Consider the following 14,701-nt stretch of genomic DNA (forward strand, 5'->3'; position numbering starts at 1 on the left):
GTGCATAGAAGGCTGTGTTCCCCAGCTAGCTCTGGGCAGCTATGTGCTGACAGTCCCCATCGGGTGGCTAAGTGAATATGTTTTATCTGGGCCATCGAACAGACTGCTTCTATCTCTCCTGTCCCCGGAGAAGCGCCTGGCCTCCTGATTTGATAATGTTGCAGAATTCTGCTTTCCAGAAATAGAGCTGGCCCAAGCTCTGACACCGTATCAGCCGAGCGCTTTGTATATTCCTCCTGATGTAGCCACGCTAAGGTGAAGGCAAAGACACTGGATCTTAATATCGCTGTAATGCAGTGAGCTCTGGGCTGCCATTTACAGCCTCTTGTCTGTTCGTGCTCTCGCTCGTCTTTCTCCCAGAGTGCACGTGCAAACGGACACCCCGCTGCTGCGCTGCTGCCTATTAGGGGCTCTATAAAACTGCCTCGCAACATGGTCCGGTGCTGACAATTAGATTATCATTGATTCTCACACGAACTGTCTGGCTTTAGCAATCCTCTGTATGGGGATATGTTTGTGTTCCACACCCATTCTGCTGTATACAGATTATTAAGAAATGTAGTGGATGGTAAATACTAAGCACTATTAAGGATTAGTGAAGTACTGCCATTGTAGATCTGACTGTGCATGTGCACGTGTGTGTGTGTGGCACTTCAGAGCAAACACAAGCTGGGGCTTTAAATGTGCGTTTCAAAGCCTAGATTAGAGGTGAAGATAGTTTGCCGCTGACAGGCTCTGGAACATCTGTCTCCCTACGCCTCGATCACACCAACATTGCACAAAATGGGATTAATCCAGTGTACGCTCTGCACAGAATACACTTAAACTGCCCCGCAACACGACGCTGCAAGACAAACGCAGGGTTCTATTGGAAATGAATACCTATGGTGTTCCAAAAAAAGGAGATGTGAGACAGTGTAGATGTGATCCAGGCATTACTCTGCCCTGCAATTCTGAGGCACCTGATAGGGCTTCGCTCAGTCTCTTAGGGGGCCCCACCTTCTGGAGGGTCTAGCCTGCTATGTTGCTGCCATGACCAATGTTGCTGTGTTGAAATGGCCAACTGCTGATAGCAGTGATGCTAGGTTTGGTTTTCAGTACTTTCAGTGTCACTGCTATGTTCAATATTTTCTTTTGATGTTATCTTTTATGTTGCTTTTTAGTTCGTTCAGAGCTACTGGGCCTGCTAGCCCAACTATTTTTACTCGTTTGAAAATCACAACAGGAGACAAAGTAGGTAATAAAGTAGCTGAATTAACATGTTTTATTTGCCAAGAATGCCATTAATGCATTTTAATTTTGTTTATAAAAATGCTGTTTGATAAAGGGTGACTCCAGATATATGGATATTAACTTTGGGTGATAAATTACAACTTTGATATTTCACGGAATGGACTAACAGAGGTGTTGTTTCACCACTGCAACGGGTAGTGAAAACCGCCCAGCATATCACGGGCACCCAGCTCCCAGCCATTGAAAACCAACAGGGACCCTTCACATCCATGCCACAAGCTGTTTGCCCTCCTCCCATCAGGCAGGCGGTACAGGTCTCACTGTTCCTGCACCAGCTGGCTTAGGAACAGTTTCTTTCCATCTGCTCTAACCCTGCTGAACTCTGTGACTTGCCATCACTAACCATGCCCCACCTTTTGTACTACTGGACTCTGTCACTGCCTTCAAGCCTGGTAAGATTTTTCAGTTAATGTGTCATTGCTGCTATTCCTGTTTTTCATTTGCACATGCCGACTTGCACCTTCAACTTGCCTTCATTGCCCATTTAGAACTGCCACGCTACTTGCATTTTCAATTGTCACATACGTGTCTACCTCGGGAACCTTATTGCTGCTATCTCTGCATCTCAGTTGCACATGCTACCCTACTCCTTCAGTTTGCCTCGATTGCAAATTCAGAAGCCATTGAGAATTCATAACTATTTATCTCACTTGTACATTATACTTAATAACTGTACATTTTCTGTAAATGTGTACATTTTCCACTGCACATGTAGAAATGTCAAATGTAATGCATTTGCACCTATACATTCCACTTGTACACAAACAGCATTTCATTATATTGTACATGTACTGTTCAATGACAATAAAGTAGAATCTAATCTAAAACACAATATAAATAAGGCAAAAGTGTACCTGTCATCCCCCATGAATGATAAACTGCCCCATGGGCCAATCAGTGGAATTTTATAAATGCTGGTCTATGACAAAATAATTCACCAATGTTTAGTCCAAGTTGCACTAGTTGTCATAGGTTATCAACATTTAAATCCATGACCTTGTGTGCCAAATGTCACCTGACCAGTTGTATGTATGTGCGTGCATGCTAATGAACATGTTTATAGTTGAGTCGTGGCTACTTATTTTTTAATTTTTTTTTGGGGGGGGGGGGGTCACACGCACCAATCCACAATCCCCTTCCTTATATCATCTTGGTGGACAGTAAGGAGACAGAGCTTCATAGTGTTGTCAGCTCTCTGATAAATATTTTTTTTTTGTACACTGGAAATCCCGTGAATCCGTGACGGGAGAATTCATGGATGACTGTATGCCAATTTGTGCTAGATGCTCACTCATTCTGCTCAATTCTTGAGTATATGAATCGCCAAAAGGCTGTCTCTGTGGGGAAGGGGGTAGGCTGTGTGTGTTGGAGGCCCAGTCAGATGGAATCAGTGGGGGGAATTCCTTTTATTCCTGGCAACAAATCCAGGGAAAGATGTTCTTGGCATCATGAGCTGTGAAATTGTCCAGTTGGGACTTGTCCAGAAGGCGACCGTGGAAGTGGGAATTCTGCAGCAAAGGCCTTACACTATCCCGATAAGTGCACCAGCTCAGTTATCGGGGGGGGCGGCATCTGACTGGCTTATCAACAACTGAACCTTTTGGCAAGGAGGAAAGGTACTGAATATCACTTTGTCTTATGGGATATTATGTCAGTGTGAACTCTATCTGAAAACGATTCTGTATTGGTAGCGCTGTCAGAGCACAAAGTGATGTGTGTTAGGATGTAGGCCTGATTTCAATGTATTTTTGTCTTAAGTAAATCAACCACATGCATGGTGTTGATTAATTGGTTGGCATGTGTTTATATTGCACTGAAAAGGTTCCTTCATAATACAAGAAGTGAATAAACACGGCGGCTCATTTGGTGGAATTCAGAATTATTCAGTAGTTGCCTGACGATGGCAACATACGAACTGCTCGTTGAGCATAGTGTAATGGCTTTGAAAAGCATTCGGACCCCTTCACCACCTCTACATTTGTTGTGTTCTAGATCAAATTGATAACTGAATAAATTTATGTATTTGCCATCAGTCCACACAATAATACATAATGAAGAAGCAAAAAACAAATGTATAGAATGTTGTGCCAGCTTATGGAAAATAAAAACAGGCATATATCTCATGTACATGAGGATTCAGGTCCGTTGCCATTTCACTCGTAATTGAGGTGAGATGCGTCCTCTGACCTTTGACCATCGTTGAGATGTCTCTAGAACTTGATTGGAGTCTACCTCTGGCAAGTTCAATTGATTTAGAAAGGCACACGTGTCTATATAAGGTCCCGTACTTCACTGTATATCGTTACCTGATAAGAAGATATTCTGCAGTTGATTTCATACTTCAAACTTCAAATTAGAGATTCATCTTGAATTTTATCAGCACTTTGTTTTGAAAGCCTCGATCATCAAGGCTTAGATTTTGGTGGACTTAATAGGTACCCTTACACTGCACTATTATCTTCAGGAAAAAAAGGTATAGCTTTGTCCTCTTTCCTGTCTTCTGTGGCCTTCCCAGAGACTGATGCAAACCAGCATTGATGAGTTTGTGTTCCATGCCTCTATATCTTTAGCCTCCCAGAGAGCAGACTATTTTTATTCTTGTCTGAGGACTAATGCCCAAAATGTCCTTTTTGGTCCCTTCTCCATTCCGTGAATGGTCTTGCTGTTTAATCTGTCGGTCTCTGTTATCTGCACTTTGAACTGTCTACTAATGGTCTGCTGATTGTAAATACAAACCTTTGTTGTTAGTGTTTCCCCCAACACAGAGTAACCTAGTTGGTATTGTGATTCTGTGGTCTCTTTAGAAAACAAGCTGTTCAAGTGGAAGACTTGCCTTGTAAGTGATTTAGTCTGTGAAAGTCAGTGAAGAGGAAAATGCCTTAGTTCCTAATTAGGATGTTGCCTGGATGGAGGAGAAACTGTTGGGGGGACTTTACCTTGTGTCAGCAGTTTTGATCAAGTACAGCCAGTGCTGCTTATCAGAAGTAACTGATCTTTGTGTCAGGCTTGTGGAAAGAAATGAGAACAAGGCTAGTATGCAATGTTATCATGACAGCGTATCATTGTTGAATCATCAAATATGCATTTGGGGGACACACGTTGCCTAGCTTGTGTTACTGTGAGAATGTTTAAAGTTAATAAAGAAGTTACAAAATCAGTCACATTTGCACATGTCCAATGTTACATCTATGAATTTTATTCATGCAAGTCATCCATGTTTGGGACTTTTACATTATCTTTCTGATATGTAAGAATGGCAACAAAGTAAACTTGCATATTCTCATTTTGACAGTTCTTCTTTGTCTGTCCCAGGTTTTGTTATTCATTGTTGAATGAGAACTTGACAGACCGACCGACCAAGGACCCAGGAAATGGGCACGATCAGATTAGGAGCACCTCACCCATGATGCCACTCTGCAGAACTTTAACTGGCCATGCCATCCTCCCCAGCATTCCCCCGAAGGGCTTCCCTCTCCCCAACACCCTGCTCGCATAGGTCCGGAACACAACTGGAACATAGAACGATGGCGTGGACTCGTCTCAGCTATGGCACACCAGCGGGACAACGCTAAACATCCCCTGCATCTAATACGTAAGGGAAAACCAAGATAAAGTAGATCTACTTCCATTACATATAAGTACAAAACAATTCAATGGGTACCTGTGATGGTTTAGCGGTCACACTATTTCACCATGCCGACGAGGTGGCACCATGGCCGCTGATCTCTGTGGACTAGTAGAGCGCTGAGCTGACCTGTGCCCGTGATGCAGCGTAACGGCGGCGGGGTGGGGGCTGGTGGCCAGCCATGGGTACTGCGGCGCGTGCGCCTCACCTGGCTCAGCTTCATGCTCTTCTTCATCCTCGTCTTCTTCCCGCTCATCGCCCACTACTACCTCACCACCATCGACGAAGCTGGCGGCCCGGAGAAGCGCATCTTCGGGCCGCGGCCCGGCGGCGAACTGTGCGAAGCCAAACACGTGCAGGACCTGTGCCGCATCCGCGAGTCGGTCAGCGAGGAGCTACTACAGCTGGAGGCCAAGCGGCAGGAGCTGAACGGGGAGATCGCCCGGCTTAACCTGCGCATCGAGGCGTGCAAGCGTAGCATCGACAGTGCCAAGCAGGACCTGCTGCAGCTGAAAAACGTCATCAGTCAGACGGAGCACTCGTACAAAGAGCTGATGGCCCAGAACCAGCCCAAGCTTTCGCTGCCGGTGAGATTAATACCCGACAAGGATGACCCTGGGCTGCCCCCGCCCAGGTCGTTCCGAGCATGCCGACTGCGCTCCTGTTTCGACTACGCCCGCTGCCCACTGACCTCGGGCTTCCCTGTGTACGTGTACGACACGGCCTCGTACCCCTGGGGTGAGTCTCTGGACCCCCTGGTAAAGCAAGCCTTCGCGGCCTCAGTAAAGAGCAGCATCTATGTAACCGACAACCCCAGCGTTGCCTGTCTTTACGTGGTGCTAGTGGGGGAACTGCAGGAGTCTCCCTCTTCCCCCCTCCCAGCTCCTTCAGAGCTGGAGAAGCAGCTCAAGGCTCTTCCCTACTGGAGATCTGATGGGCACAACCACCTCCTGGTCCACCTCTCCAGGAAGTCCATGACACAGAATTTCTTATACAATGTTAGCACTGCCAGGGCGGCGCTGGCCCAGTCCACATTCCTGGAGCAGCAGTACCGCGAGGGCTTCGATCTGGTGGTGTCCCCGCTGGTCCATGCTCTCTCCGAACCCAACTTCCTGGAAGTGCCACCCCAGGTGCCCGTCAAGAGGAAGTATCTTTTCACATTCCAGGGCGAGAAGGTTGAGTCCCTGAGGAGCAGCTTACAAGAGGGGCCACCCCAGTCATTCGAGGAGGAAATGGAAGGAGACCCTCCGGCCGACTATGACGACCGCATTATCGGCACACTCAAGGCGGTGCAGGACAGCCATCTGGACCAGGTGCTTGTCGAGTTCACCTGTAAGAACCCGCGACCCAGCCTACCCACGGAGTGGGCTCTGTGCGGGGAAAGGGAGGAACGGCTGGAGGTCCTCAAGGCCTCCACCTTTGCCCTGGTCATCTCGCCCGGGGACGGTCAGCTGGTCGCCTCGGCAGGCTGCGGCATGAGACTGTTTGAGGCCCTGGAGGTCGGCGCCATCCCTGTGGTTCTCGGGGACCACACCCGGCTGCCGTACCATCAGCTGATCCGCTGGAGCGAGGCGACCATCATGGTGCCCAAGCCCCGCATCACCGAGCTGCACTTTCTGCTTCGCAGCCTATCGGACAACGACCTGCTTGCCATGCGGCGGCAAGGCCGCTTCCTATGGGAGACTTACTTCTCCACGTCGGAGAACGTCCTGAACACCATCCTGGCCAGCATCCGGACAAGCATCCAGGTGCCGGCTGCGCCCATCCGCGAGGAGCCCGCCCAGGAGATCCCCCACAAAGCGGGCAAGATGGCAGGCACGGACGCCAACCTAGCCGACAATGGCGACCTGGACCTTGGACCTGTGGAGACGGAGCCGCCCTACGCCTCGCCCCGATTCCTAAGGAACTTCACCTACACGTCGGCCGACACCTACCAGACGTGGAACCGTGCCCCGGGACCTTTCCACCTGTTCCCCCACACACCGCTGGACCCCGTGCTGCCCTCCGAGGCCAAGTTCCTGGGCTCGGGCACAGGTTTCCGGCCCATCGGCGGAGGCACCGGGGGCTCGGGGAAGGAGTTTCAGGCTTCCCTAGGGGGGAACGTGCCCCGGGAGCAGTTTACAGTGGTCATGCTGACGTACGAGAGGGAGGAGGTGCTGATGAACTCCCTGGAACGTCTCAACGGGCTGCCCTACCTCAACAAGGTGGTGGTGGTGTGGAACTCCCCGAAGCCTCCATCGGACGACCTGCTATGGCCAGACATCGGCCTGCCGATCGTGGTGAGTCCTAGAGGTCACTGCGGGAACTGAACAAATAAGGGGAAATGGGGGAGGATTAGAGATGAAGGGTGCAGTACGTCTGTCTCAGTGTGAAATAGGAGGAGTGTAACCTGTGAGTGCGTGCGCTGCTGAAGGCAAATTTGATCTGCTCTCCCTGTTTCCCTTTGAAATGGCAAATTTGAAGCTTTCCTTACTGCGTTGCGGGGCAGCCAGCCTAATTAAACCAGCCGATATAAAAGGAAAGAGAATATGTCCACAGGAAAGTCTGGCTGTTAGATAAGAACTAAAACATTCAAACACAGCAAAAACATTTCTGTAGGAAAGGGTGATATGGGATGATAGTTTGAAGACTTACCATGGTTGGGCTTCTGTTTGAAATCCACATAACTATAGAATTATGCTAATAGATCATTCTATACTTACTTTTTTTTTTTTTTTAAAGGGAGATTAGCCTTAGAAATCTCTTGAAAGAGGGTTAGCTAGCAAAAACACTTCTGGCTGTGAATTTAAAGTCCATTTATCTTGATATATCTACTACTGATATGCACATTGTTGGGATTGTATTAACAGTGAACTAGCCAATTAAAATGACAAGAATGTTTTTCTTTTACTGAACAAGCCTTTTAACACTCCTGTTGTGCAGGTGGTGCGCACGGAGAAGAACAGCCTCAACAACCGCTTCCTGCCCTGGGACACCGTTGAGACCGAGGCCATCTTGTCCATTGACGATGATGCCCACCTCCGCCACGATGAGATCATGTTTGGATTTAGGTCAGTTCATCGGAGGTCTGGGGTCTATTTGAGTGTATATATTTTATTGTTACTATCAACCCACACGGCAGAACAGTAGCAAAGCATGTTCCAAACAAACTGATGTCACTGACTGACAAATCAAAAAGAGGAAAATTGTCCTTTCAATCCCCATCTGAAAATACAATACTAGACTTGCTTCACCATATACAGGTGCAGGTCATAAAATTAGAATATCATCAAAAAGTTGATTTATTTCAGTAATTCCATTCAAGTGAAATGGAAGTGAAACTTGTATAATTTATACATTCATTCCACACAGACTGATATATTTAAAGTGTGTATTTCTTTTAATTTTGATGATTATAACTGACAACTAATGAAAACCCCAAATTCAGTATCTCAGAAAATTTGAATATTACTTAAGACCAATACAAAAAATGTTTTTTTTGAAATGTTGGCCAACTGAAAAGTATGAACATGAAAAGTATGAGCATGTACAGCACTCAATACTTAGTTGGGGCTGCTTTTGCCTGAATTACTGCAGCAATGCGGGGTGGCATGGAGTCGATCAGTCTGTGGCACTGCTCAGGTGTTATGAGAGCCCAGGTTGCTCTGATAGTGGCCTTCAGCTCTTCTGCATTGTTGGGTCTGGCGTATCGCATCTTCCTCTTCACAATACCCCATAGATTTTCTATAGGGTTAAGGTCAGGCGAGTTTGCTGGCCAATTTAAGAACAGGGATACCATGGTCCTTAAACCAGGTACTGGTAGCTTTGGCACTGTGTGCAGTTGCCAAGTCCTGTTGGAAAATGAAATCTGCATCTCCATAAAGTTGGTCAGCAGCAGGAAGCATGAAGTGCTCTAAAACTTCCTGGTAGATGGCTGCGTTGACCTTGGACCTCAGAAAACACACCAGCAGAAAACACACCAGCAGATGACATGGCACCCCAAACCATCACTGACTGTGGAAACTTTACACTGGACTTCAAGCAACCTGGATTCTGTGCCTCTCCTCTCTTCTTCCAGACTCTGGAAAGGAAATGCAAACTTTACTTTCATCAGAGAACATAATTCAGCAGCAGTCCCGTCCTTTTTGTCTTTAACCCAGGCGAGACACTTCTGACGCTGTGTCTTGTTCAAGAGTGGCTTGACACAAGGAATGCGACAGCTGAAACCCATGTCTTGCATATGTCTGTGCGTGGTGGTTCTTGAAGCACTGACTCCAGCTACAGTCCACTCTTTGAGAATCTCCCCCACATTTTTGAATGGGTTTTGTTTCACAATCCTCTCCAGGTTGCAGTTATCCCTATTGCTTGTACACTTTTTCTACCACATATTTTCCTTCCCTTCGCCTCTCTATTAATGTGCTTGGACACAGAGCTCTGTGAACAGCCAGCCTCTTTAGCTATGACCTTTTGTGTCTTGCCCTCTTTGTGCAAGGTGTCAATAGTCGTCTTTTGGACAGCTGTCAAGTCAGCAGTCTTCCCCATGATTGTGTTGCCTACAGAACTAGACTGAGAGACCGTTTTAAAGGCCTTTGCAGGTGTTTTGGGTTAATTAGCTGATTAGTGTGGCACCAGGTGTCTTCAATATTGAACCTTTATACAATATTCTCATTTTCTGAGATTCTGAATTTGGGGTTTTCATTAGTTTTCAGTTATAATCATCAACATTAAAAGAAATAAACACTTGAAATATTTCAGTCTGTGTGGAATGAATGTATAAATTATACAAGTTTCACTTTTTGAATTGAATTACTGAAATAAATCAACTTTTTGAGGATTTTCTAATTTTATGACCAGCACCTGTATATCATATAGGCCTAGATATCATATAGGCCTTTTCATTACAACAATGGAAACATAAAGCCATAGCCATAAAGCCATAACAGACGTTTGGTCTCAACCAAATGGCATTTAGGCATTTAAGAGTTACTATTCTTTAGAATGAATGGGTTAAATATAATAGTTGAAATGGTCATTGAACAGCTTTCCAAATCCCAGACTGTGGCTCATAGCCTAATTACTGGCTTGTGATTCTCTGTATATATCTCTGTTTATAGTTAAATGGGGTATGACTCTCACAGCTTGTCCTGGCAGGTAGAATGCTGTACTATATGAATGGGGTCATTAGTCATGAACTATCCTGAACTTTTATGGAATTATCCTGGAATTATCCCCTCACCTGGAAACCAGCAAATTCCCAACTGGAATGTATTTAGCGTATGTCTATGGGGAAATTTTGTTTGATATGAGATTATTATTGACAGGTGGGTGCTTTTAGAGTTCCTGAGTGGGTGCTGCCGTGAGTAGGAATTTAGAACATCTCGTCTGATAACTACACACAGCATTTCAGACTCCTCACTTGCTGACCATGTCCTTGTAGTCTGTCTGTCAATGCTAAACTTCTGTATTCATCGCTAGTGGTGAGAGGTTAGCGTTGTTATCATAGCCTCACACATGGTTGTTCTTAATCATCACATCGTCAGGATTCATCTGTAAGACTGAAATATCCTCATGTAAGTACTTCAATCATCGCCACTGAGTTAGGCTCACAAAAGGCTACTTACGTCAAAACTAGATAAACAGTGCTGCTTACGCATTCAACACGTTTGCAGTTACATGCTTGAGGTTTTCATTGCTTGCAAAGAATTCCTCATTGATTGATGCAGGGGTGTTCATTTGCTTGTTTGAGATGTGCTGAGGGTTTTAGTGTTTGATGTTAATTGGTTGTTGATTAAATGGCCTATTCCCATTGGTCGGATGCACTCCTGTACTTTCGTCGTCGTTGAAGGTTGGCATACTCAGGGTTAAGCTTTGGAGATGGAGCAGATTTTGAAGACAGGGTTTTGGTTTGATTTACTGGGCCATTTGTTTTCCAATTAGTGTTTTTGTTTCTTCTTTTAAAGCCTCACTCAGGGCAAAATCACAAAGCAAATCAACTTAGCTGCCTTTTCACTGAAACCTCCCTCGCTTGGGCGATGTCCGCTACAGGGACCAAATACTAAACACTTGTCTATAAATCACATCCTTGCTGACAAGCTGCTGAGACTTTGCTGTCAGCTCAATGATTTTCATTATAGGCCTACACGGACCTCACTAAGTACATATTGTGGTCAAATTGTAATGCAATTCTCCTCAGCTCATTGTTCTCCGTATATAAAGGGTTTTCCAGACAGCAAGTTACTGCACACTTGCCCATAAATCATCAATGTCGCTTGGCAGGGGGTGGAATTCTATCCAAGCGTAGAAACAAGGAATGTGCTCTATATTGCCGAAATCCGCTCCATCCCATAGCTTCTAGTCTGGAAGCCTTAATAGGGACTTAGCCTCTCTATCATTGTTCTGACTTCATTTCCAGCTGTTTATCCGGGTGCGGTTAGTTAACTCGGGTTGGTTGTGGTTGTGTGTTCCAGGGTGTGGCGGGAGGCCAGGGACCGCATCGTGGGCTTCCCCGGTAGGTTCCATGCCTGGGACGTCAACCACCAGTCCTGGCTCTACAACTCCAACTACTCCTGTGAACTCTCTATGGTCCTGACTGGAGCAGCCTTCTTTCACAAGGTAGATGCCCTCCTGTTCTCCCTTGCCGTCATGACGCGTATTCCGACCCCTGACCTCTGTTACACACAGCTCTGTTTGGTGATTGTCTCCTGTGTGTTTTTGTCTCTCTGCTGCAGTACTATGCCTATCTGTACTCCTACGTGATGCCCCAGGCCATACGGGACATGGTGGACGAGTACATCAACTGTGAGGACATTGCCATGAACTTCCTTGTGTCACACATCACACGAAAGCCCCCGATCAAGGTCAGTGAGCAACGCACAGCATTTACGCTCGCTCAGTCGAAGCATTAGTCAACCTGACAAGCTCAGTATTCTGTTGCACATTGTAAATCACAAAGCGACTAGATTGACTTGTAACCTGCATTTGCTTTTCCCACCAAATATGTTTAGGAGACGTTTCTGAATTGTATATGCATATTTATGGCTACCAGGCTAATTATACCATTCAAGCCCGGGAAGTCGTGGGACACAGAATATTCCTCTCCGCCCTCAGTTTTAGCCCCTTTGAAATACAGAGACTCGACTATGCCAAGGATTTTCCTGGAATGAATTAGAGAATGAATGACATGCTTTGAAGAAGTGTTTGACAGAAATGTCCTGGTTGGGATAAGCCTTCTGAGGATTGCCTGTAGTGGAAGTTGTTAACCCCTCTAACTAATGAGCCATTTCCATTTTCCAGGAGATTCAGAGACTCTTTAAACATAATTTTATTCCCTCTAGGATGTTGCGGCATACAATCATGCAAGGGTATTCCGTGCCTATGAGTATTCTTTACCTATGTCTATTGACACACAGTCATGTGTTAAATTCAGAGGAGGAGCTTAGCTTCCACTTTAATGACTACACTGTATAGCCTGCCTCCAGGATTTATGTTAGCTTAGGCACAGGGCCAGCTCCAGGCATATGCCACATAAGCGGTCGCATTTCTTATTATTATGCACTCTCACTGAAGCTACACCTATTGTGAGTGACTAGGGATTGGCATTGAAAATAATATTGTTATTTGAAGACTAATTTTCTATGTTGTTTTTGTGATTAAGCAAAGCGGCCCATAACCTTCGCCCTTTCGTGCCGCCTTAGGTGACCTCTCGTTGGACCTTCCGCTGCCCCGGCTGTCCCCAGGCCCTGTCGCATGACGACTCGCACTTCCACGAGCGCCACAAGTGCATCAACTTCTTTGTCAAGGTGTACGGCTACATGCCTTTACTTTATACGCAATTCCGTGTGGACTCTGTGCTCTTTAAAACACGCCTTCCCCATGACAAGACTAAGTGCTTCAAGTTCATCTAGCCCAGGGCCGGGCCCAGCTAGGAACGTTGGGCAGACCAGAGTGAGAGAGAGCGAGGAACTCGGGCTGGACAAAGGAGGGAGGGGGAGCGGAGAGGACTGGTTCTGGGAGGGGGAGGGGCGGTTAAGATCCTTCTCCAGTTAATTGACTGAACCCACTCGGACTCGCCCAACACCTTCACCACAACCTCTGATAGGCCGGAAGTTGAGAAGAAACGCCTCCAATCAAGAAGCCTTTTTTTTTTTTTTTGTCGTTCATGTGTTATTCATCAGCAACCACTACAGTTGAATTTTGCACCACTTTTTGTGCGCCTGCAGAGAAAGAGGGGGAGAGTGGCGACACTTAACACCTAAGGGCAAGGATTTAACATGACTCAGACTGAATCAAACGAGCCAAGTAAATTAGCAGGTTTTAAACCGACACACAGAGAAAGACAGTGGACTCTAACAGTGGGCCAGGCCTGATTCGCTAGCTAGACTCTCGCTTTTTGGAAGAGAATCAAGTGGGCATAGGCACACAGTTTGTCATTGCACTTCTTGTTTTGTGGTTATTGTTGTTTTTTAAACTCATTTTACATAAATATACTGTATATGAAACCACGAGAGAAGCACTGATGGTCGCACAAGTTTTTTATTTGATGGCCTTGTTTTGTTTTGTGTTTTTTATTTCATGTGGTGTTTGTGCGTAAACCTCATCTTGACGTGAGATTATCAGTCACCACAGCCTCCAAGTGACTGACCCATAGAAATAGAATTTCTAGAACCGGCAAAGCCCCAAGAAAAACAATACTTAATTTCTGTCGGCAGACATAAGCTAACCCCGGACTGTCTCCTGTGTGTCACACGGTCTCTCGGTGACTGCAGTTGGAGACTAAAGAACCGTAAGGCCAAACACACTTAACACTTCCCAGGAGTCAGTCACGTCTTGATTGGAAATCCATTACCTGACATTAGCAAAGCTTCATCAGATTACAATGTTATTAAGTCAAACTCTTAACACTTCCGTGTTTTCATCTTAGTGGTCTTCTGTAGTCAATGAGCATTGACAGGAGTATTTGTGACCTTTTTTTATTTTTTATTTAGGTGGGATTAGGCTACTGTCGTTTTTATGTAGTTTTTTTGTGTGGTTGCTGTTACATGACCAATTAGTCATTCCTATGTAGTCCTAAAGAAGTGTTCATTAACAGAGTAGGGGAAATTGCCCAGGTCAATAAAGCATTTCCTCCCACTAATGCTTAAAGTTAGGAAAGGGGGAGGTGAAGCTGATCCCAGATCCGTATCTATGGGATACGTCTCCCTGGACTGTTAAATGATGGTGTCAAAAGGGACACGCTAGTTGAAAAACATGGTGGATAAACACTACATTGATATCAGACATTAATACCAGGAAATGGAACAACACAGTCATTTGGACCCGGGGGGGTATTGAAGTGTCCATTCACTCATCACCATGGCCCCTCATGCCAATTACATAAAAGATTACGCTATCATGAAGTACGACCCTTGTCTGTACACTGTCTCTGTGTCGGGTGCCTCAAGTATCATTTAGTAACGTTTGATGCTTAATGAATGTTTCCTTTGCCAAATAGGTACGATGTTATTTGCTGATGAACAGCACAATGTGAATGCTTATTAAAGGGATGTAGTCTGGTACACATCTGTTGTGCCCGCCCCCCCCCCCCCCCCCCCAAGCACACACCATTGCACCACAGCCCTTATTAATGTACATACTTGCCTGGTTTCATTTCATTTATAAAACTCACAGATCCAAACCAGGATTGGCCATCTAGTTTCAGCCACAGGATATTTTCTTCCCAGAGGATTATTGTAATAATTATTATAAAATGTGTGTGTATATATATATATATAATTGTTCACTGCAAATGGACAATGCCCCAAAATG

General features: G+C 45.7%; 1 protein-coding gene across 1 annotated transcript in view; it reads left to right on the plus strand.

Moving 5' to 3' along the window:
* The window catches only part of extl3 (exostosin-like glycosyltransferase 3), a 32,725-nt gene extending 19,683 nt beyond the window's left edge, over positions 1-13,042 (plus strand). Inside the window, exons 2-6 of the mRNA XM_010882259.5 lie at positions 4,606-7,197; positions 7,841-7,968; positions 11,365-11,509; positions 11,626-11,754; positions 12,592-13,042. Coding sequence (XP_010880561.1) covers positions 5,059-7,197; positions 7,841-7,968; positions 11,365-11,509; positions 11,626-11,754; positions 12,592-12,801 — 2,751 coding nt within the window. The 5' untranslated portion in view covers positions 4,606-5,058 and the 3' untranslated portion in view covers positions 12,802-13,042. The remainder of the gene's footprint in view (positions 1-4,605; positions 7,198-7,840; positions 7,969-11,364; positions 11,510-11,625; positions 11,755-12,591) is intronic.
* The last annotated feature ends 1,659 nt before the right edge of the window (positions 13,043-14,701 follow it).

This window comes from Esox lucius, chromosome 18 (genome assembly GCF_011004845.1).
Source record: "Esox lucius isolate fEsoLuc1 chromosome 18, fEsoLuc1.pri, whole genome shotgun sequence".
In the NCBI taxonomy this organism is placed as follows: Eukaryota; Metazoa; Chordata; class Actinopteri; order Esociformes; family Esocidae; genus Esox; species Esox lucius.